At 34.4% G+C, this 26,206-nt stretch overlaps 1 protein-coding gene across 1 annotated transcript in view; it reads left to right on the top strand.

The window, feature by feature from the left end:
* The window catches only part of LOC114330947 (sphingomyelinase phosphodiesterase C), a 641,516-nt gene that overhangs the window by 501,194 nt on the left and 114,116 nt on the right, over window positions 1-26,206 (top strand). The window contains exon 3 of the mRNA XM_050652120.1: window positions 25,594-25,759. Within this exon, the coding sequence (XP_050508077.1) occupies window positions 25,594-25,759 (166 nt within the window). The remainder of the gene's footprint in view (window positions 1-25,593; window positions 25,760-26,206) is intronic.

The raw sequence follows: 26,206 nt of genomic DNA, 5'->3' as shown, positions 1-26,206 counted from the left end.
GACCTTTGCAATGGTTTGTGTGTGCCTTACATGCTAATGAGTTGCCATTGAGACATTTATTTCAACGTTTGGATGGAGCTACTACTGGACCTCGTCAATTCTCTGGAGTGATCGGGAAATTATTGGAAAAATGCGAACACCTTCCAATCGTAGATTTTGAAATAATTGAAAGTGATCTCCCAGAACTAACAATACCATCTAAAGAATTAAGCTCAGACCAGTCATATCTGTACGACATATGCCAAGCAATATCAAATGGCAACGTCTATGAAAATTTAGCAAATCGTAGCCCTGGAAAGTTAGCTCATTCCAGATGGCTGACAATGGCAAATAGAGTTCTCCGCCTCTACGTTGGAACCGAACATCCTACATCAAGATTGAAAGATCTTGTTCAATTTATAATTAAAGTCTATGCACCAATGTGGTTTTTTATAAAGCTTAATCCAAGTTGCACACAAGCCAGTTTGCATGTTTTCAAATCCATTACACTATCAAGATATTTAAGAGATGATCTTAAAAATATTATAGATGCAGTTATCCAACGAAACTCCTATTATATTCATCCGGAGAATCTTCTCTTATGTATGTTAACAGATAATCGTCAATGGGTACGAGAATTAGCTTTACGGAGAATTATTAAAGCCAGAAAAGAGAAAAAAGTCGGAATAAGGCAGTTTAAAATACCAGAAATAAACTTTAATGCTGCGGAGTATTTTGAGTTAATAAACTGGAGTGAATGTGAAGTAACGGCCCCACCAATGTTAGCTGACATACCAGATGATGAGCTGAAACAGTTAATTGATAGCTCTATAATTGCAGACTTTGACTTTCCAAAATATCCATGCCACACGCAAGCTGTGGAGAGATGTGTGAAATTGGTTTCGGAATCATCTTTGCTAGTTACAGGGCCAGAACGCAGAGACGGATTTATTCGATCTAAAATAAAATCAAAAGACTTTCTTGTAACTTACGATAACAAAGCACAATTTAAAATTGAATGAACGCATTTTTCTATTGATTTTTATTTCGCATTTTAGTGTGTTTAAAAATAGGATATTTATATTTTTGTTTGTTTTCGGTTTCCAATAAACTTTTAGTTCAGTTCAAATTTTGTTTTATTTCCCAACACCCTATAAAATGTGCAGTAGTTTCCCATATTTACACACAATTTTTCAGAAATAATTGTGAATTTATTATTTTTATTTTTGATTCAAGATCATTATCTGTTGGTAGAGGGTAGAATATCTTATTCTAAATGTATAAAAAAAATAACATGAACTCTTTGCATATAATTGAAACTTTTTACAGGTATTGCTAATTAAATTAAATAATTTTGATTTAGGGTTCACTTTAGGGGTGGTAGAGGGCTGAAGATGTTTTTTTAAAAATCCTAAAAAAAATACAGTGATTATACTTACCAAAAGGCATCTTTTTGGGGGTATTGTGTATTAAAACTAAACAAATAATTTTTTCGGCCCACCCTACTCTATACACTGGACCCACGGGACTTTCTAGACAAGACCTTAGAATTTTATAAGAAGGATCCGTATAGGCCATACCAAACTAACACACAGCTCCTTAATGACATCAGATGTCCGGCTTAACTGTCAAACATGCCAGTGCTATCTAACAGTCAAACACATTCTTACCGAATGTCATAAATTCAGTACTAGCCAAGTCGGGATATCATTTGACCTTGATCAATTTAAAATCTCGACTGAATTTGACCGTTGCGTTAGCCGCCATCTCGATTTTAAACGAGAACGGTTTTTGCTCAGTATTTCCGCCATTTTCAACTTTTCGACAAAAATATGGAAACTGAAATTGTTGAAATTGCAATTTTCTATAATTTCGTTTATTATAATTTTTTTGTGCGGTCCATATTTTCCGAGTTATGGGGGAAAACAGTGACAGTTAAAGCATAAATTATCGATTTATTGAAATATCTCGTTTATTATTACTTTTACAATAAATTTTAACCTATAAAAAAATGAAGATAATTAAATTTTGTACAATTTTTATTTTTTTAATTTTTTTGATAAAATCAATATTTAAGGTAGTACGTATGCGGTAAAGACGCGAGTGTAAGACCCGATTGATTTTAAAGTAATTGTTTTTGTTCAATATCTTCCCCATTTTCAACTTTTGGACAAAAAGTGTAAGGACAGAAATTGTTGCAATTACGATTTACTACAATTTTTCGATAGAACCAATTTTCGGATCTAAGAGGGGGGATGGGAAAATTCACCCCAACGGGGTCCAAAATTAAAAAAAAATGGGTGAAATATTAAAATATGTTAGCTGACATGAAACTTCATTATCGACAGACAAATTCAACCAATAAAACCTGCTAGTTAATAAAGCTAAGTGAACGTAATATATATAAGTTATTATTTATGTCTTTTATGTACTTAGTTAGGTTGGTGTTTCATTGGAAGTCTCAAAAATTGTATAAAATATAATTCTCTTTATTTTTGTGTATGTACAATTATGTCGTAAAGTTAATAATAAATGAGACAATTCAATAATTATGCTTCCCCTCAGCTTAAACTATTTTCCTCCTTAACTCGGAGAATATTGATCACATAAAAAAATTTTGGAAAGGAAATTGTAGGAAATTGCGTTTTCAACAATTTTAGTTCCTACCGTTTTTGTCGAAAAGTTGAAAATAGCGGAGATATTAAGCAACAACGGTTCTCCTTTAAAATCAATATGGCGGCTAATGCAACCGCGGAATTCAATCGAGATTTAAAAATTTACACTACTATTGATCTCCCCTAATGGACAGAATTATAAAATTTGAGGCAGCTCGGAAAAAATATTAAATTCAGTAATTATGATCCCCCCACCACTTTTTGGTATTTTCCCACTTAACTCGGAAAATATCAACCGCATGAAAAAAATTGTTAAAAAGAAATTGTAGGAAATCATATTTGGAACAATTTAAGTTGAAAATGGCGTAGATATTGAACAAAAACAATTGCTTCAAAATCAATCAGGTCTTACGCTCGCGCCATTATCGCATACATACTACCTTAAATATTAACTTAAGCAAAAAAATTAAAGAAACTAGAATTGTGTAGAATTCAATTCTCTCTATTTTTGTATAGGGACATTTTTGTCGTAAAATTAACAATAAACGAGATAATTCAATAATTATGCCCTATTTATATATAACTGTCATTATTTTCCGCTATAACTCGCGATTTTCCGCGATATAAATTATATTATAAAAATAAAAATGATATAAAATTATATTTTCAACAATTCTGGTTGTTATACTTTTTGTCGAAAAGTTGAAAATGGCGGAGATATTGAGCAAAAACGGTTCTCGTTTAAAATCAAGATGGCGGCTAACGCAATGGCGGAATTCAGTCGAGATTTTAAATTTACACTACTATTGGCCCCCCCTAAAGATTAAGAAAATAAAATTTGGGGCAGCTTCTAATGCAAGGTTAGGCCTGTTATTCGTCTAACCCGACTGGACTATACAGTAAGACGACAGCTAAAACTCAAACCGCAGCTATGTGAAATACTTAGTGACTCCAACCAGATAGACAAAGTTTTTCAGTTTTTTTAAAAAGTATCGCTGTATCATAAACTCTAAAACATTTTTATATGATATTATTGTGACAACTTAATGCTACTACTCGTATATTAGGATAACTTATTAATTCTATTATACCTCTGTAATATTGTTTGTAATCGCCCCCGTGCGAGTGGCCATAGTTGCCGAGCACGTAAATGTAAATAAAAAAAAAATAATGATCATATTTTTATAATATCGGCAGTTTTTATGTATTAACATGTTTATTCCCCTGTTGAATGAATATGTTAAACAATCGCTATATTATCCACTGCTATTGCCAACTCCAGTATGTGATTTCCAGAATCACTTTTATTTCAAATGTATAAAGAATTGCTCATTGTATGATAATTTTCCACTTTATATTATAGTTCAATGAAAACTCTAATCTCCGCAATATTATTTACCCTAAATAACATAGAAACCAGTAAAAAAGCAATTACCAGTAAATATTAAAAATATGGAATTCCCTTAACAATATCGTCGGATATGAAATTTTATGGAAAGCATATTGGGTCTTGGAAATAAAACTCGAATAAAATTTAATAATATTTCCGATAGAAGAGAACTTTATATCGCCCTCTACAAAGATATGAGAACACATAAAACGGTCTTATATCAGCGAATTTTATTTGTGATTCTCGAAAAGCACTTTTAATTTGTTGAATTTAGAGTTAGCTTTAAGGTGTTTGTTAAATGGAGAGAAATCTGAAAGAGATGTTGTGTTTGGATGATTTTGTATTATTTGATATTATTTTCTGTAATAACAACAAACAAATCTATTATTTTTATTAAAAAATGAAAATTTAGGAAAAGAGTAGGAATTTATTATATAATTTAGATAGGAAAAAAATAAAAAAAATCTTATATTAATAAAAAATTACACTCACCCATTTGTCTACCCAACAAATCTGTGCTCTGTGCGTAAAGCGAGTTAAGTCCAAAAATGGTCGAAATTAGCCAATGCACTATCTGTTTGTTAGAATATGATATCTACAAATGTGTATAATTTGTCAAGTCCAATTCCATTCCTAAACTGAGATATTCATTTTACACAAATGAAAAACAATCAATACTAACCGTGTAAAGCGTGTTAAGTCCTGAAATTGGACATATCACTCTTTACACTATACATTATTTAAGAAACAGGAAGACAGAAGTAGTGTACAGGGTGTTAAGTCTCACAATTTTGCGACTTAACACACTGTACACTAATAATATATAAGTTATTACGTTGACTCTCTGTACACCGCGCGCCTTTAAAGCTGATTTGGCTATTTTACTAATAAAAGTATTTGGATAAAGTGGGAGATACCTATAAACTATTATTCAACAGAAAAGATCATCTTCTTTGAGCGTAATCCAACAGGATGAAAGAGAAAATTTTAGAAAAACCTTTGTAACTGAAGAAGAAAGGAATAAAGTAAATCAATTTTGAAACCAAAATTTGAGAATAAGTAGACCATGACATAACTAAGTAAAATCCTCAGAGCCGGAAACCAGAGTTGGGCATGAGGGTGGTTATAAGGGGTCAAAATCGCCGTTTTTATTATTTTTTGGTGACGCTGATGATCGAGATAGTGCACCAAAATTTGGGAATAAGTAGGTCATGAGGTAACTAAGTACAATCTCCAGGGGTGGAACGCTGCGTGGCCGATAAAGGGGTGGGGGTAGGTGTGAATATAAAAAATATAAGGGGTTTTTTGCGACGTGCTAGACTGAGATAGTGCACCAAAATTAGGGAATAAGCAAATCATGACATTACTAAGTAAAATCCCAGAGCCGGAAACCAGAGTTGGGGATGAGGCTAGTTTTAAGGGGTCAAAGTCGCAGTGTGTATTATTTTTTTGTGACCCGGCACAACATTTCTCCCCCACGCAGCGTTCCGCTCCTGTAGATTTTACTTATTAATGTCATGATCTACTTATTCCCAAATTTTGGTGCACTATCTCGATCACGATCGGCAAAAAACCCCATATATTTTTATACTCACCCCTGCCTACCACCCCTTTTTACCCCAAGCAGCGTTGCGTCCCTGAAGATTTTACTTAGTTACGTCATAACCTACTTACTCCCAAATTTTGGTGCGCTATCTCCATCATGAGCGCCACAAAAAAAATAATAAAAACAGCGACTTTTACCCCTTATAACTACCCTCGTCCGCCACTAAATCCCACGGAATTTTTTAAATTACTCACTGAGAATTATCATTGACCGAAGTTTCGTTAAATTTGGCCGGTGCCACTTTCCCATAAGGAGTGTGGCGAAGTACTTTTACTCAATATTACCTACTTACTTCAGTATTATTTTGAGTTAGGTAAAATATATTATCCCTTTATTATGCTATCTATTTTCATTAATATTTCTATTAAATATTGAAACCGAATTTGTTGAAAAGCCAGCCAGTTAAAATTGTAAATAATGATCCCGGTCATTTCGACCGTGCGCGTGTAGCCACATAACTTTTCTATGCGCGTGTTCAGCAGGGTTTAAATTGCACAATAGAATGGCTTCCTATTGTTAGATAAAACCAAATATAAAATATAAATGTATTTTATTATTGGGCAAAGACCAACTTTTTAAAAGGAATAATGGGAAAATAAAGATTTTAAAAATAAAAAAAATGGTCGTAGCTATGTTAATGTTAATACATAAAATTTATAAGTCGTGAAACTTTTATTGCTTTGTTATATTTTACAAACTAAAAACTGACTGAAAAGAAAATATAACTGACGTTAATAAAGATAAAACATCATAACTAACTGGTCATTAAAAGGCACGATATTATTATAATGAAGTTTTATCTTTATTGACGTACTTATCAGAGGCAAGGAATGTAGTTTAAAATATGAAAAGAGCTTTTTAATGAAATAATAATCAGCTTTTGTTCGTCAGACCTGTTTGATAAACGAACCTATAGTTACGTTTTACCATATGGACAGCACAATGTGCTGAAGATATTATCACAACAATAAAATTTTAAATCCTATTCGTTTTCTTGTTTATGTTGGTGGTTGGACTGATCAGTCGGTCAGATAGCCAAGCAAGCTAGACGGAAAAAACGCATTCATTTCATTGTAAATGGTCTTTTGGAACTTCTTCTTCTTAAAGTGCCTATCCTTTCCGGATGTTGGCGATCATCATGGCTATCTTGACTTTGTTTACCACAGCGCGGAACAGTTCAGTGATAGTGGTGTTATACCACTTTCTTAAATTTTGAAGCCAGGAAATGCGTCTTCTTCCCGGTCATCTTTTACCATTTATCTTTCCTCGGAGAATCAGTTGGAGAAGGCCGTAACGTTCTTGATTTCTCATTACATGTCCTAGATATTCTAATTTTTTTGTTTTGATGGTTATGAGAATTTCACACTCTTTCCCCATTCTACGTAGGACTTCCACATTAGTAATTCGGTCAACCCAGGATATACGTAAGATGCGCCTATAACACCACATTTCGAAAACTTCGAGCCAATTCATAGATGCAACAGTTAGTGTCCACGGTTCCATTCCGTAGAGCAGAACTGTGAATATGTAGCATTTCAACAGACGGTATTTTGTTTTTAATTATATGTCTCGACTGTTGAAAATGGGTCTCATTCTAACGTATGCTGCTTTCGCTTTTATTATTCCCTGTTTAATTTCTGTCGAGTGGTCCCATTAGCTATTTAAATTCGTACCCAGATATGTATATTGTTCAACTCTTTCGATATTCTGTTGGTTGACTGTAAGTTGAGCGTTTAATATTGGTTTTTAACTAATTGTCATAAATTTTGTCTTTTTTATGTTAACCTTTAACTACACGCGCTGGCGTATTTTGTACGCCAGATATAAGAATTCTACTGTAAATATATTTAAAAATTTAATTTTTGACCTTGTTTATCTCTCTAACCTATCACTGGAATGTGCTTTACAATTTGGTTTTAGTTTCGTTATAATCGGCGTTCTGGGAAGATCGTAATTTACAGTTTATTATTAATTTGTTGTTTCCGGTGGTGGACAATGTACGCCAGGATTATTAATATAAGTAGTAATAAAAGTACAATTTCAATTGTTTTTTAGTCATTAAGGCACAAAATATATTCTGTGTGCCATCAAAAATAAAATATATAATAAAGATATTACAGTTATTTGGGTAAAAAGTCATACCGGCATCAAGGGAAATGTAATGGTTGACCAGCTTGCTAAGGATGCTACCCATGCTGGATTATATTTACCTATATTCACACTGGATGACTTACAGCTACATTATAATAACACAACTTTAATAAAATGGAAAGAAAAATGGAAAAAAATAGCATCGAACTCAAATAATCAGTATTATACTATCCACCCTACCTTACCACAAGATATTTGCTATATTTTTAAATACGCAATGTCGACGAAGACTACAGCGACAATAACTCGTCTGAAAACCAGTCACGGTGCATTCCCAGCTCACTTAGCTAAGTTAAATATTATCCCTGCTGGGTTATGCTTATGTGATAATGTGACATCAACCATATTCTTTTCAAGTGCGGTAAACATAAGTCTGAAACAGATCAGCTCTATTTAAAATTAACAGATCTTAAAATTCAGACTCCAATAAACATCACCCATTTACTTTCTTTAGACAGTAGGGAAATACTTGAGCTAATATGTAACTTTCGTTTTAAAGTTGGATATATTATTTAAAAACCAATAACCTTTACTACCATTCTGTGGCTAAAGGACTAGCTTCCAAGCCAACTCTTCAAACGCACACACACACACACACACACACACACACACACAAAATATATTTTTCTTTATAAACGATATTTTTCTCCTGTAAAAAATCACGTTTCAATAAATTTGTTATTAGTGATTTTATTTATTATGGAATCCAGGTATTCCACGATTCCAGTTATAAATCCCAATTGGCTTACTGAGAAGGAACTCCAAGTATTCACTGAGGCTGAATAAGGTTTATAAGCAACAACTAAGTGTATTTTTTCAAAAAAAAAAAAATAAACAAATCCGCTGTTTTTAAGTTTATTTTCTTGTGGCGTATACAGTACGCCACGCGTGTAGTTATGTTATAACTTGATGCGCGGGTAGTTAAAGGTTAAGAACTAGTCCATATCTGTTGCTGACTTCTGTAATACGATTTGTTAATATCTGTAAATCATTCAGATTATCGGCGAAAACTATGGTATCATCTGCATATCTAATGTTATTCAACCATTCACCATTTATTAATACTCCCTTCGCACAACCGTCTAAAGCTTCCTTAAATACCCATTTAGAGTAAATATTGAATAGTAGTGGAGATAAAATATAGCCCTGTCGTACTCCTCGTTCTATTGCAATTTTATCAGTTAACTGGTCTTCTATTTTGATTTTTGCCGTTTGATTGTAATAAAATGTTTCTGATAATTCTTAGATCTTTGTTGTCAATTCCAATTTCTTGCATTAGAGTTAATAATTTGTCATGTTTTACTCTGTAAAATGCTTTCTATTAATCTATAAAGCATACGTATATATCACAATTGACATCCCTGCATCTCTGAAATAGCACTTCCACAGCAAAAAGGGCCTCCAGTGTTCCCAGAGCATCACGAAATCCGAATTGTGTTCTTTTTAGTTGTTTCTCGCACTTTGTTTATATTAGTTTGTAAATGACCTTTAGAAATGTTTTAAGTAAATGGCTCATAAGGCTTATAATTCTATAGTCTTCGCACTTTCTCGCATTGGAGCGCAAAATACTAAGAAATATATTTAGACCAACACATTGCAGCGATGGTTCGTGGAGATATAAAATGAACCACGTGGTGAATGAACTAATGCAGAGCTCAGATATTAGATTTTTAAAGTCGCAAAGACTAATATACAGATATAAGATCATATCTGGATATAATATTAAAGATATAAGATAATCGAGCTGTGAAAGTAATCCAACGAAGAAAGGAAATAGAGCAAGAGGAAGATCCCGTAAAAGATGGATAGACGACGTAAAAAGGGATCTTAAAACCATGAACATCGGGCAGTGGCGAAGGAAAGTATCCGACAGGGCAGAATGGAAGAACATTGATAAGCAGGCCAAGACTCAAAAAAGGGTTTTAACGCCTTTAGAAGAAGGCGAAGTTAATCTTATGCCTATATTTTATAAAAATGCTCTATATTTAAATTACAAAATATGCAGTAGAAATAAACGGACTAATAATACATGTTGAATATTACAAGGACCACTTCCAAATCATTCCTTACAATGTATTGTTAAATAATTTTTATGAAGAAAATTTAGAGAATTAATTTTATGTCAAAGACCACGAGATCGTAAAGTTTCATCGCCCTGTATATAGCCAAAATTTCTAGCCAACGTTGTAGTAAAAATTCTGAATGGATCTGCTTCAAAAACTAAAATACTCAGGTGTATCGGATAAATAGACATAATAAACAGTAGACATATTCACTTTGAGTGGTCTAGCCATCTTTGTTGTCGCATACGCGGGATAGCTTTGTAAAAAGAGATAGACAGATCACCGATCGACAGCCCGCGCGCAACGCTAGTTTGCTCAGTATGCCTTATCTACCCTTATTATATCTACGATCGGATCTACCCAAGACGGAGCAGTATACAAGGGATGTTTGCAGGTGCTTTTTCAGTCGATAATAGCCTAAAAGTATACCTGTTTAAAATTCCTAAAGATTGGCTTAAATCCTCATTTGTTGTACTACCAAAAAAACACAGAGCCACAAAATGCAGCGACTATCGCACCATCAGCCTAATGAGTCATGTACTGAAAACTTTTCTCAGAATAATTCATCAAAGAACGTATAGAAAAATTGAGGAAAGAATCTCAAGTACCCAGTTCGGTTTTCGCTGTGGCCTTGGAACTCGTGATGCACTATCCGCAACCCAAGTTTTAATTCAAAGATGCAGAGATGTAAATCATGACGTTTTCATGTGCGCGATTGATTTTGAAAAGGCCTTTGATAAAGTTCGCCATGAAAAAATGCTACATATTCTCAAAACTACTGGTCTGGACGGTAGGGACATTAGAATAATCGCAAATTTATATTGGGGCCAGGCTGCATGTGTTAGGGTTGGGAATCAGTGCTCTGAAGAAGTAAAAATCAAGCGTGGAGTTCGACAAGGCAGGACATTGTCACCAATGTTGTTTAATCTTTACGCTGAAACAATCTTAAATGAAGTGTTGGAAAACGCAAAAGAGGGAATACTCATTAATGGTATGTTTATGAACAATGTCAGATACGCAGATGACACCTTGTTACTGCAGGATCAATTGAACAACTTCAAGCGTTATTGAACCGAATGGTGGCATTCGGCGCGATATATGGACTCAAACTCAACGCAAGAAAAACACAGTTTATAGTTATTAGTAAACAGGCAGCCGTAAATAATAATACCTATAACGTAACTATCGGTAATAACCCTAGTACAGAAATAAAAAGTAGAATTGCCAAAGCAAGAACAAGATTTATGAAATTTAAGAAAATCCTGTGCAGTCATGATCTAAATTTGGAACTTGGCATAAGAATGGTTCAATGTTATATATTCCCAATACTATTTTATTTATTTTTTTTATTTATCGTATGGCATAGATACAATAAGAACACCTAATTTAAAAAAAAAGTATATAAAACATTACATGAAGTATCACAAACGAACATCTAATGTATTAATATAATGTAAAACATTTTTGGTCGCATTCAGGAACTCATCGAAAACTCTAGGGTACCGCCTTCGGGGGCATTTCTCAATAATGTGGCGGATGGTCTGCCGTTGCGCACCACAGTCACACTCAGGAGTAAGGGCCTTTCCCCATCTATGCAAGCTGTCAGCACATCTACCGGTACCTGTTCTTATTCTGTTCAGCGCCGTCCATATATTGCGGGGCAGTTCAAAGCCTGGCGGTTTCTGATCGATACAGGCCATTTGGTGTGATTCCTGTGGTGAGTCGCTCTCCCATTGTCTTCTCCAAGCGTTGGTGAGGTGGAAATGTTCCTGATGTAGGGAGGTGGCCCTTAACAATGGAGGATATCTGGAGCGCAGTCTGTTCATTTCGATATCAAGCTTATCATGCTGGATGGGTAGTTGATGGTTAGCCTCGATTTTTCGATATTCTCTGAGAAGAGAATTACTTCTTCTTAGTTTCGGCGGTGGAATGTGACTCAGAATGGGAAGCCAATTGTTCGGTGTTGGTCGAATTGTACCTGAGATCATTCGCATTGTCTGGTTTAATTGGGTGTCAATGATCTTTGTGTGTGTGCTATTGAGCCATACTGGCGAAGCATATTCATCCGCCGAGTATACGAGTCCGAGAGCGGATGATCTGAGTACGGAGGCTGAGGACCCCCATGTGGTGCCACATAGCTTTTGGATTATATTATTTCGCGTTTTCAGTTTTTCTGCCGTTCTATGTAGGTGTTCCTTAAAACTTAGGGTTCTGTCAAGAGTCACTCGAAGATATTTAGGTGTTGAGTTATGAGTGAGTAGTCTGTTTTCAAAGTGAACGGAGAGTTTTTTGTTGGCTTGGGAATTATTCAGATGGAAACAGCACACTTCAGTTTTCGTTGCATTGGGCCGTAGCCTCCATTTGCGAAAATATTCACCCATAACAGCAAGGTCATCCGTTTGTATTGTTTCTGTAACATTCATGTTATTATGTCTTGCTGCAATGGCCCAATCGTCAGCATAGCCAAATTTCTGCGAAGTTGTCCTAGGTAGGTCCGCGATGTATAAATTAAAGAGTAAGGGTACCAAAACAGATCCCTGTGGCAGTCCATTGCTGAGCATCATTTGGACACTTCTTAAGTTGCCCATTGTGACGTGAAAAGGTCTGTCGGTGAGCATGCTATCAATGAGTTTGGTTACCTTTTGGCATGGGATGGCACGGATCAGTTTGCAGAATAATTCTTCTCTCCAGACGGTGTCGTATGCAGCTGATAGGTCAATGAAAGCAACGGATGTTTTTTGCTTTCTTTGAAAACCTGCTTCAATATGTGTCGTTAGTGATAGGATCTGATCTGTGCAGCTGCGGTTAGGTCTGAACCCTGCTTGCTCAATAGGTATCACCCCCAATATGGTGTTACTAATTCTGTTGTGGATTAAGCGTTCCAACAGTTAATAGACTCAGCTCAGCAGTGCAATTTGTCGGTAGTTTTGGGGTTGATCATTTGCTTTTCCTGGTTTCAATATTGCTATAATGGAGGCCTTTTTAAGGGAATGGGGGATTTCTCCTGATTTTAATATATCTGTGTAGAAATCAGCCAGCCATTTCCTAGCATATTTGCCACAATGGAGTAAAAATTCTGGATGTATTTTATCGGAGCCGGGTGCCTTTCCAGACTTTATTTCTGATATTGCTGAGGTAATTTCTTCTGGAGTAAACTCGTCAGAGTATTCAGATGTAGGCGGGCATGCAGACTTTAGTATTTTTAGTTCTTGTTTTACTTTGGTGGTGTGGTCACGATCTCTAGGTGCCCTTGACTTTGCTACAATGTGGGAGGCCACTCTGTTGGGAACTATTGGTACTTTTCTCTAGTTGAGTGTCTGCTACTACCAAGTTTTCTAAGTAAGGACCACGCTTTTCTGCTTGATTTACTAAGGTCTAGTTTTTCCACAGTTTCCATCCATTTTTGCCGTCTGGCTGCATCCAAACTGTGCAGCAGTTCGTCCGCAATTTCTCGGTCTTGGCTTTCGTTGTATTCTTGATACAATTTTTCGCAATTTTCATCCCATCCTGGGACATAATCTCTACTATATCCTCTGGGTATAGTTTTCTTCGCTGTAGATATAACCGCGCCAACAAATCTCATATAGTTTGTACGTGTTGGGGTTATCCATCCGAGACATTTGTCCAATCTTGCAGTAAAAGTCGCCCGGTCTATTTTACGGAGTTGAAGCATGGAGCCTGACAGAGTCGCTTTTAAAAACCTAGAAGCATTTGAGATGTGGGTCTACCGCCGTATTCTGAAGAGCAGTTGGGTAGAAAGAGTCACAAACGAAAGGGTTTTGCAAAGTTTGAATAAAAGTTACGAAGTAGTGAACACGGTTAAAAGGCGCAAATTGGAATACTTCGGCCATATAATGCGTCACCCAGAAAAATATGACATACTTCGCCTTGTCATGCAAGGTAAAATAATGGGAAAAATAAGTGTGGGCCGCCGTACAACTTCTTGGCTTAAAAACCTACGCCAATGGTTTGGGAAAACTAGCACTGAACTATTTCGTGCGGCTGTAAATAAGACAATGATTGTTAATATGCTGGGCAACATGAGAGCCAACGATCGACAAACGGTCTCGGCACCTTAAGAAGAAGAATACCTGTTTAAATAAAAACTATTTATTGTTTAAATAAAAACTATTTATTGTTTAAACTAATGCACCATTATACATAGTATAATATCTTCTCATTTCTTACAAATCTTAGATGTTAGGACTGTATCTAACTTACGTAAAATTTCTGTTGACTTTTTTAAACTTCTGAATAACTTCAATTATTTTAGCTTATTGTTTTTTTTTTGTATGTCATTTTTTATTAAAATAATTTACAAGAAATTGGGAAAGCCATGTATAAATGTTTAATCTAAATAAGTAAGTTGAGCTATTCCGTCTGAAGCATTAAAAAATAACAAGCCTTACAAACAATTTACACTAAGTATTCAATATAACTGACAAAAATTCTTGGATAATCTACTTGCATCTATTTAACAACATGTACTACTTATAATAGCTGAAAATTCCCGGAGGGCTAACTGCATATTGATTACAATCTCGAAGAAGCTAAAAGTCTAGCTCTGTAAGAACAACCGACTCATACGCTTGCTCAATAACACCCCTACAGGATTTACCAAGGTCATTCCTAAATGAATATAATACCGGGCGTCCACTTATATTTTCCATATTTTAACTGCCTATAACTTCTCAACGGCTGAAGATAGAAATATGCGGTTTTCGCTGAAATATTTTATTGTAGTAATAAAAGTTTTGTCTGAATGGATTGAGTTTTTTATGATGCTTTCAATTACAAAAAAATGGCGGATTTTTAAAAGAACTTGGTTGACTTTTTTTTTGGAACACCCAGTATATTTTTTTGTAAAGTGAAAGAACGGTCATTCACCTATCAAGAGAAATAAATTTTTTTAAAATCGGTTGTCAAATGACTGAGTTGAGTAATTAATTTTTAAATTGAGAGATGCAACGTGGATATCACATAACTAAATAGGCAAATTGATAACGTGTGATCCAAAATTATTGTCACCATAGCTGGCTCTGAACGATAGAGATAGCTATACAGTGCGTGTCTATTATTAGTTCAGATATACTTTCCAGTTTACGTCAACTTTGACAGATACTTGTGAGTGTACGTACGTCAACTTAAAAAACACTGTAATTAAACATAAAAAGTAGCAGAGGAAGCAAAATTTTAACTTTATACGAATTTAAAGGTCTTGAGATTGGGTATCTTTTCAACGAATTTTCATTCTTTATTCTTTGTTTGGAAAAGTGGTCATAACAACACTGAATATAGCCGCAGTTGGCCATGACGTCACCCACCGGCGGTCTTTCAGATTAAAATAAGACATACCTACGTAATTTTTTACACGGATAACTTTGATCCCAATAATTATTGTGGACGTTATTATGTTACCTATGTGATTTCCATATTGCATCTCATTTTAAAAATTAATTGCTCAGTCATTTGAAAATCAATTTATAAAACTTTATATCGCTGAATAGGTAAATGACAATTTTTTCAATTTACAAAAAATATACTGGGTGTTTCAGTAAAAATGTCAACAACGATTTTTTCCAAAAATGCTCCATTTTTTATTTAAAAGCGATAAAAAAAATTCAGTCAATTCAAACAAAACTTTTACTAACATTTCAACTCCAACTGAAACGAGCAGTAAAAGTTGATTTTAAAAATTTAAATCAACTTTTACTAGTTGGAGTTGACTCTTCCTGGATCGATTCAGTAAATGTTGATTATACGAGAATCTCAAGTGCATTTTTGATGAGTGTGCGTTTCTTTGTTTTGACCGTTTCAACTACTTATGTATTAGTATAGTCTGTAACGTCGCCCCCGTTAGGTAAATTATTCTGATTCGATTTTTTGCACAAACTTACTCAAAGAAATACATCCGTATAACAATCCTTATAACAAATACACAGGGTGTCACGCGGTATCGCGGTCGAAAAATTGTTTGACCAATTTTTGTTAACCAAATTCACAAAAACAATTTTTATCTACTCTATCTCATATTATGTAAAAATGTAAAGGTTTTATTGTGTGAAAATTGTAAATATAAATAGCAGTACATGAAGAGTTTATAGTGTGTCTGAAGTAACAATGTATTTTAAATGGGTTTTACTTTTTCGCACTGTTTTTTAGCACACTTTCATATAATTAAACATCCTTAACTTTCGCCTTCGGGAGGAAATCAGACACGCCCTTACAACGGCAACTGAAATGCTCACAAAACAGCGACCACGGAAGCAAAGATGGATGACAGAGGAAATATTGGATTTAATGGATGAAAGAATAAAATGCAAACAGCACAAAGCAATGTACAAAGCATTAAATAGAACCATTAAACAAAAAATAAAAATTGCAAAAGAAAAATGGATAACAGAACAATGTGAAGAAATCCAAAAATTTATATAAAAAACATGATGACTTCCATCTGTATAAGAAACTCAAGAAACTCAATCAACGCAGAAGGCAAACTGATTTCAAGCCCTGAAGAACAAATAAACATGTGGGAAGACTATATAAAAGAACTCTTCTATGACATCAGAGAACCTCCTACATTAAATACCGAAAACGACGAAGGTCTTCCAATACTAAAGTCTGAACTGGAATATGCTCTACGTCAACTAAAAAACAACAAATCTGTAGGAAAAGATGAAATACCAGCTGAGCTATTGAAGTTAATCAACGAGGAAAACTTAGACCTTCTTCTTGTACTATTTAATAATGTTCACAATACAGGGACTATCCCTAAAATATGGCTTGAATCAGTCTTCATACCACTGCCTAAGAAGAAGAACGCCAAATTATGCCAGGACTTCCGCCTTATAAGTCTATTAAATAACATTCTGAAGCTTTTCTTGCGTATCATACAGAATATATTATAAAAAATGTGATGAGGTCACCGGTCAAGAACAATTTGGCTTCAGGAAAGGTATGGGGACACGAGAAGCAATATTCTGTCTTCAAACTCTGGCACAAAGATACAAAGATCAGCAAGCAGACCTTTTTATCTGTTTCATAGATTTTGAGAAAGCGTTCGATAGGGTGAAGCACAAGACCTTGATAGAAAGATTGAATGACATCGGAGTCGACAAAGGAGATTCTAAAATTATAGAGGCTATTTATTTGAATCAGACAGCAATCATAAAGACCAATGGTAATACGTCAAGGCCAATTGAAATACAACTAGGTGTTAGACAGGGTTGTGTGCTATCACCCATACTTTTAACGTCTACTCTGAGGTAATATTTGCGAACTCTTTATCGCACCCTTCAGAAGGAATCAGGATAAACGGGCAGAGAGTAAATAACATCCGGTATGCAGAAGACACAGTATTAATGACTGATTCGGATCATAGTCTGCAGATACTGTTGGATAGGGTTACTGAGAGTTGTGAAAAAATGGGGATGAAAATCAATACTGCGAAAACCAAAGTTATAAGAATATCACGGAAGAAAAATTTACCTCTTCCAATAAATATGTGAAACACCAACAGCTTGAATACGTAAGCCAGTACAAATATCTTGGTTGCTGGTTTAACAATCAACTTGATTAAAAACAAAAAGTCAAGAGCAAGAATAGAGGTAGCCCGACAGGGGTTTATCAAAATGAAAAGCTTATTTTGTAACAGTAGCATTAATATCAGCCTTAGATGTCATTTTCTGCATTGCTATGTGTGGTCAATACTTTTGTATGGAACGGAGGCCTGGACACAGCACAACACTGATGAACAAGTTGGACGACTTTGAACTCTGACTTTATAGAAGAGACTTGAAAATACCTTGGACAACCCACTCCACCAACGAATATGTTCTGAGGAGAATATGTACAGATAGGGAACTGCTAAAAATCATTAAAGTCAGAAAAGTTAGCTACCTGGGACACATAATGAGAAACGAAAAGTACCGCCTCACGCAACTGATCATCCAGGGTAAGAGTGAAGGAAAACGGGGTCCCGGTAGGCGCCAGATTTCATGGTTTAGAAATATCAGAAACTGGACCGGCCTTGATTCAACATCTTTGTTTAGAGCCGCATTGGACAGAGACAGATTTGCCAGTGTAGTCGCTAACCTCCACTAAAGGAGAAAGCACCACAAGAAGAACTTTCGACTTGTCATGGTGATGACATGTGAGCTATAAATTACAAAAAAAATTTGACAGTTTTGTGATTTGACAGAAGTTTGAATTTTTAAATGTCAAAATGGTGCAATGGTGCATCTCACTCGCACTCACATTGATAGCTGCGTCAATACGCTCCTAGCGCTCATTGTTAATAATTAAAAATAACCGCTTAGTAATAAAATAATGACAAAAATTTCTTCAGTATCTTGTAGGGGGGTCGTTAAAATTGTATTTGGTGACTTTCGGACTTTCATAATAATAATTTTTAACTGAGTTATTAAGCCTTGACAATGGTCATTTTCGTATTTTGCAAAGTTTAAATCGCGTAAACTCGAGAACAACAAAATTTTACAGAAAAATCACAAAAGACCTCTTTTGCTCCGAATGACCCAAATGATGTAAAGAGAATTGTCCTAAATAATTTTTTTTGTGAGTTTGTTTAAAAAAATTGTTTAAACAATTTTTCCACCACAGTACCATCTGACACCCTGTGGATTCGTTATTTGGTCGAAGAGGACCTCTTTTTTAGTAAGTTTGTGCAAAAAAAATCGAACTGGAATAATTTACGTAACGGAGGCGACGATACAGCCTAGACTAATTTGAACATATTCAGTAACATTTAATTTCTAGTCTAGAATCGGCTGTTTGTGTGAATCAGAATCAACTTTTACTAAATGGCATTGGGAAGAGTATACTTTTCCTAGTTGGAGTCTACTTTTACTAGTAAATGTTGAATATAAATCTTCATTTTATATTTATAATCAACTTTTACTGAAACCAGCCCTTAGAGTCGACTCCAACTAGTTGGAGTCAACTCCAACTGGATAATCAACTTGAACTGTAACATTATATATATATATATATATATATATATATATATATATATATATATATATATATATATATATATATATATATACAGTATGTCCCTGTAAGTTGTATCCATATGGAAAACTTTTTTATTATTAATTTTACGAAAAAAAGTCATTCTTCATAAAAAGCTCTGCATGGTCCAAAACCTAAGATTCAACCATCAGATATAAAATTTTATGAATATTATACGAGGTATGTCAAAAAGTTTGAATTTCACTCAAGAGTAAAGTAGCTTTATTTTTCACAATATTGAAAATTGCTATTATGAAAAGTTGTTTGGAATTAAAAATTATACTCTAATATGCAATTACATCCTTCTAATTGAAAAATTTTTTTTTGAAAAATTATGGATAACTAATTATTTTCAGTTATTTCAATTCTGATAACTCTTTTATTGTTAATTTTACGAAAAAAAAGTGATTCTTAATAAAAAGTTCTTCATGGTCTGAAACCTAAAATAAAACCATCTTATGTCAAATTTTATCAATTTTATATAAGGTATGTCAAAAAATATGAATTTGGCTCAAGAGTAAAATACCTTTATTTTTCACAATATCGAAAATTGTTATTATGAAAAGTTATTAAGAAATAAAATCCATTTTTCAGTATGTAATTACATCCTTCTTATTGAAATATTTTGAACTATAAAGGTACTTTACTTTTGATCTAATTTTTTCTTTTTTGACACACCTCGTATAAAATTGACATAAGATGGTTGTATTTTAGGTTTTAAAGTATTTTAGACCATGCAGAACTTTTTATTTCGAATCACTTTTTTCGTAAAATTAATAATAAAAGAGTTATGAATGAAAATGATATTGGTATCCGTAATTTGAGAAAAATTTGACAAAAGATGGTTGTATTTTAGGTTTCAGACCATGCAGAACTTTTTATTAAGAATCACTTTTTTTTCGTAAAATTAATAATAAAAGAGTTATCAGAATTAAAATTACTGAAAATAATGTTGGTTATCCATAATTTTTCAAAAAAAATTTTTCCAATTAGAATGATCTAATTGCATATTAGAATATAGTTTTTAATTCCAAACAACTGTTCATAATAGCAATTTTCAATATTGTGAAAAATAAAGCTACTTTACTCTTGAGTGAAATTCAAACTTTTTGACATACCCCGTATAATATTCATAAAATTTGATATCTGATGGTTGAATCTTAGGTTTTGGACCATTCAGAGCTTTTTATGAAGAATCACTTCTTTTCGTAAAATTAATAATAAAAAAGTTTTCCATATGGATACAACTTACAGGGACATACTGTATATCATAGAAAAAAAGTTTTTTTGTCTTTCGTTTGACCCCTAAGACGATTAAAATCGAGAGAAAATTCAAATTGTAACAGGCAGCCCAAGACGCGCCTTCATTGGTCGTGACGTCATGTCATTATAGTATTTGATGTTCTCGGCATTAATTAATTAGGTTTTGCATTTGTTATGATACTCAGTTTTATAAATATTTTAATACTGGCTATCTCTGATTAAGACCTGAGTGTTTTTGTTAAGACATATATATTATTACAATGCCATACGATAAATCATCATAGATGCTAGGGCGGCTTTGTAAGTTGCGTTTCTCCACACAATTCTATCTTGGGTCATATCAATATTAATCCCCTTTACCAACATGTCACGCCTAATCGTCTCCTCATAGGTCTGCTTTGGTCTTGCTCTCCTATTCCTTCCAGGAATCGTCACTTCAGCAATTCTTCGTATTTGGGTGATTAACCTCTCGACGTTTAACATGACCAAACCATCTCAATCTATGTTGAGATGGTTTGGTCTCATTTTGGTGTCAATTGGTACGACACATAGACCTCCCCTAATATACTCATTTTTAATTTTATCCGTTTTTGTCACTCCACTCATCCATCAAGGTATTCTTATTTTCGCCACATGCATTCGTGGTTGCTCTTTTTTTTTCATTGCCTAACATTTAGTTTCGTTTATCATAGCCGGTCTTATGGCTGTTTTATAGAATTTTCCTTTCAGCTTCATTGGAATTTTTCTGTCACACAACACACCACTCGCTGCCTTCCACTTCAGCCATCCAGCCGTAACTCTACTACATGCATCTCCATCTATTTTCCATTACTTTGCAATACTGATCCCAGGTACTTAAACTATTGCTTCTAACAATAATTTCACCATATAAAGATACAATTTTATTTGTCATGATTCCATCAATCTTTAAATGAGCATTCCAAATACTCTGATATTTTCCTACTAAGTTTTAAACCTTTTCTCTGGAGAGCTTGTCTCCACTGTTCCAGTTTTTGTTCTTAGTCTTTTTCACTATTTCCTACTAACACGACATCATCAGCATACATTAACCCATCAAGGCCGGAGTTTAAAAATTTTTGAAATTAGAATAATTTTAAACAAATTTATTAAGTAAATTATTAGTTATGCATAAAACAACAAGAAATAATTATGTATTGTATTTATTTTTCTTAAAACAGTATGTTGCCATATGGCAACGCTAGTCTCCTGTAGGATCAAAAAATAATCACATGCCAAAAAATATGAATTTATTTTAATTAGTTACAAAAGTAAATTTTAAATTAAAATCGTGTGTGAAAATTAACGTTGCAGCTTATACATAGTCCAACCTTGCATTTAGTACACATTGTGCGCATGATGGATTTGCAGTTTTCAGCGGCACATCTCTTCTTTTTTCCATCAGGGATGTTTGTTAATAAATGTCCTATATTGTCAAAACGCACGTCATCGGAAACTCTGCTAAACGATCTACTGGAGATACTTAAACTTGGACGGTCTCCCTGCCTTACCGGATTCTGTACCCTTGACAAATATGTTTTCACAATATCTCGCTTGAACTGAAGCTGCGTCATAGTATCACCTGATTTTCTTTTCAAATTCCAACTGTTTTGCACTGAACAATCAATTAACCAAGTAAAAACGCACCATCACCATTTTTTCCCACGGATTCCTATACGATATCTGGATATGTTTTCATCCATAAGATCAGTGCCTCCCATTGCGGAATTATATTTTGCAATAACTTGAGGTCTGCCTATCTGTATGTTCTTTTTATCGGCCTGGGAATAGCGCTTTACTTCATTCACAGGTAAAACCCCATATAAGGTTGATGCGACGGTCACTATGCTGTTATCTGCCCACCTTACTAATATTATCCCGTTTTTCTGTTCAACTGCTAAATCAAACTCACCTCTTTTCTTTTTTTTCATCTCGGCCTTTGACATCAGAGGGCAATTTTTCGGTAGACGATTATCTCTAATGGTACCTGTAGCAGCATATCGCATTTGTTTTAGATGCCAAAGTAAACTGAAACCTGTAAAGAGATTGTCAAAGTACAGGAAATAGCGCAATTTTTGTTTGTCTTCGGGCAAATTTTTTAGCATGCAAATTAAAGGAGAAGCTGCTTTACCAAACACTGGGTGATATTTAGGATTAATATTGGGATCAGTTCCCTGATATGGCATAAAATTTACTAAATAGCCAGATTTTGTGTTTAAACTCCAGACTTTATATCCAAACCTTATAGGTTTGCCCCTAATAAATTGTTTGCATGAATGCTTTCCATAATACTTTATCATGGATTCATCGTAGCACAGTTCTTGTTCAGGAACATAATATTGCATAAACTTATCCTGTAACTTTTTAATTAGGGGTCGTAGTTTGGCAAATTTGTCACCAGGATTTAAATTGTCATTATCCGCACAGTGGAAGTACCGGAAAATAGTCAGAAATCTGTCTCTTCGCATGGCTTCTTTGATCAACATGTTAGCCATATCTCCACAGGAGTCCCAATAAAAATTTTTACCAGGAAGAGTGTTGTAACCTGATAGAATTAGAATGGCAAGAAAAACTCGCATTTCTTCAATACTGGTGTTGAGATCGAAGATATTTGTCTGTTTTGCATACCTTTCAGTTTCCGTTATCAAAAATTTTACTAAGTCATCTTCGAAAAATAGCTTGAACATTTCCGTAGGTGTTAAAGTTTTAAAGTTTTCATAAGTAGGTTGTGGAAAAGGTTTGATTGTCGCTTCAATATCGCCACGAATCCAAATGACTTTTGTCGAATCAACTTTTAAGTATTCTTCATTCTCGACACTTTCAAAATCTATCTCATCAAACAGATCATCTTTGATCCCCATTCACTCTTCGTCTGTGTCATCCTTGCTAGAAAGAACAACCTCGGCCTGTGCGAGAAGTTGATTTCTTGACAAGTTATCGACAATTCCACCACCGTCTTCCTCGCCAGAGTCCTCATCTGTCAGATCACCCTCTGGAGGCTCAATGTAGATTTGGTTCACGTCTATGTCATCATCGTACGCAATTTGTAATCCTCAAGTGTGAAGCATTTTCTAAAAAAAAAACAGTATAATATTACAAAAGTCGGTAATAGCGCGTCCTAGCGTTGCCATATGGCAACACTTATATTTAGGATGTAATATGACAAGTAAAAACAAAAAGAATCAGTCTCACAATGTGAAATATTTTAAGCACGTTATTTTGACTTTATATTATATAAAAATCAAACACTTATAAGGAATTTTAATATTATTATTTTACTTACGCAAATCTAACGTCCATCTTGAAGTAACAATTTCACAAACGCTGTCAGAAACAACTGATTTACGAAACTAATTTTGGATTTAGCTACACCATTAATTAGACAACCAATTTAACAACGTTAACGTACTAACTAGTAGCGCCATCTCGATTTTTCGGTCTCAAATTTTCGTGTAAGAATTAATATTTTAAATAGTGTTTTGCGTTGCCATATGGCAACGCCAGTCTTTGATGGGTTAAGCACCATGGAATGTTACCCTCCAGTTTCGCAGTTTTCTGGTTCAAAACTAATGAGAATAAATCAGGACTAAGCACCGAGCCTTGGTGCAATCCTACTTTGACATGAAATTTCTTAGTCTCTACCACACCTGTCCTAACACTAGTCGTTACTCCCTCATACATATAATCCACAATGTTACATATTCACCAGGGACTCCTTTCTTATTGAGTGCCCACTACAGAATCTCTAAAGGAACTCTATCATATGCTTTTTCAAGATCAATGAATACCTTATGATCGTTTGTTTCTTTACTCCTCTATTTTTCAATCAACTGCCTTATCCGACGTATCTGTCTATAAATTACTCTCTCCCATATTTTCATGGTGTACGTAAGCAGTTTTATAGCCCTGTAGTTTATATAGGGTGTCCCAAAAGTAGTGGAACGGTCGAATATTTCGCGAACTAAACATCGGATCGAAAAACTGAAAAATACATGTTCAATCATTTTCAAAATTCTATCCAATGACACCAAACACCAACCCCCACTACACCCCCTGAAGGTGGGGTGGGGGGTAACTTTAAAATCTCAAATAGAAACACCTAGTTTTTCTTGCAGATTTGGATTCGTTACGTAAAAGTAAACAACTTTTATTCAAGACATTTTTTCGAACTGTGGATAGATGGCGCTCTAATTGATAAAAACGATTTATCCTGATACCATAGGTAAATTATAGAAACGGTCTAATATCTCGAGAAATACACTTCCAAATGAAAAACCAAAAAACAGGTTTTTAATATTTTTCGAAAATCTATCGACAATCACCAAAAATGACCCTCCAACCCACCCCCTGGAGACGGGGTGGGGGTAAATTTAAAATCTTAAATAGCAACCCCCACTTTTTATTGCAGATTCGAATTCGTCATGAAAAATTAAGCAACATTTATTCGAAACATTTTTTAAAATTGTTGATAGATGGCGCTAATAAATCGTATTTTTCCAATTACAGCGCCATCTATCAACAATTCTAAAAAATGTTTCGAATAAATGTTGCTTAATTCTTCATGGCGAATCCGAATCTGTAATAAAAAGTGGGGGTTGCTATTTAAGATTTTAAAGTTACCCCACACCACACCTCCAGGGGTGGGTTGGAGGGTCATGTTTAGTGTTATTCGATAGGTTTTCGAAAAGTATTAAAAACCTTCTTTTTGGTTTCTCATTTGGAAGTGTATTTCTCGAGATATTAGACCGTTTCTATAATTTACCTATGGTATCAGCATAAATCGTTTTTTTCAATTATAGCGCCATTTATCCACAGTTCGAAAAAATGCCCAGAATAAAAGTTGCTTACTTTTACGTAACGAATCCAAATCTGTAAGAAAAACTAGGGGTTTCCATTTGAGATTTTAAAGTTACCCTCCACCCCACCTCCAGGGGGTGTAGTGGGGGTAGGTGTTTGGTGCCATTGGATAGATTTTTGAAAATGATTGAACACGTATTTTTCAGTTTTTCGATCCGATGTTTAGTTCGCGAAATATTCGACCGTTCCACTACTTTTGGGACACCCTGTATATTATTGTATATCACCCTTGTTTTTGTAGACAGGTACAAGTATATTGCGTTGAGTCTCATCTATTCCAGTTTTTTTCTAAGTTTTGTTATTTCCCTTATTTTCATGATGTGACAAGTTGTTTTATGACCCTGTAGTTTGTACACTGTTGTATATCTCCCTCGTTTTTGTAAACAGGTACTAATATACATACTACTTCTCCTGTGTTCAGAAATATCTGTGTTCACTAATAGGTATATGTAGTTCAAATAAACGTACATTAGATTCTTTACCAAGAACATAAATATCCCAATTTCTACGATTTATAAAAATACCCTTCACTTATTATGTTCTTTTATTCCTATAATACGTATATTTTGACATCTGTCTATGCCATAAATTTTTTTTTATAAAAATATATATTTTTTGTAGGCTGTTGGCGTCCTGATTACGAAGGCGGCAAGGGAAAAGGAGCTAAAAGACAAATGGGCAGATTCGGAGATTACAGTTGTGATTCTACGTGGGAGCTTATCGAATCAGCTGCTCAACTTATGACAACGCGTCACTATGACAACGTGGAGTTTGTTCTCTGGACAGGGTAAGGCGCATTCTTATTCGTATACAGTAAAACGCATAAATCAAAATATAGTAGTTTGGTTCACGTGCAATATACATCGTTTATAAACACAGTCGAATACTTACCGACAAAAGTTTAACATTATGACTGCCGGCCGATGCCGGGATCCTATTTTTTTGGGTATGTAATTTTAGGCCAATCAAGTTAGGTTTTTACTCGACATCACTGAAAGGACAGGGTTTGACAGTTGAAACAGTGGCGTGCTGGCTATATAAATGAATCGGTGCAATCACCGAGAGGCCGAGGCCTCTTGAGGCCGGTCAAATAGGTTTTCACAAAAATTTTTAGATGTAACAAAACAAATAATGTGTGTGTACTTTGTACGCACGTAAGAAGTTATACTTCTATTGTATGATTTCAACGAAATAAACATACTTTCAACAGGTTATTTGTATTTAAAGATTAAAC

This window comes from Diabrotica virgifera, chromosome 5 (genome assembly GCF_917563875.1).
Source record: "Diabrotica virgifera virgifera chromosome 5, PGI_DIABVI_V3a".
Lineage (NCBI taxonomy): Eukaryota > Metazoa > Arthropoda > Insecta > Coleoptera > Chrysomelidae > Diabrotica > Diabrotica virgifera.
Note: the sequence above shows the minus strand (reverse complement) of the source record. Positions and strands in the feature narration are given on the sequence as shown.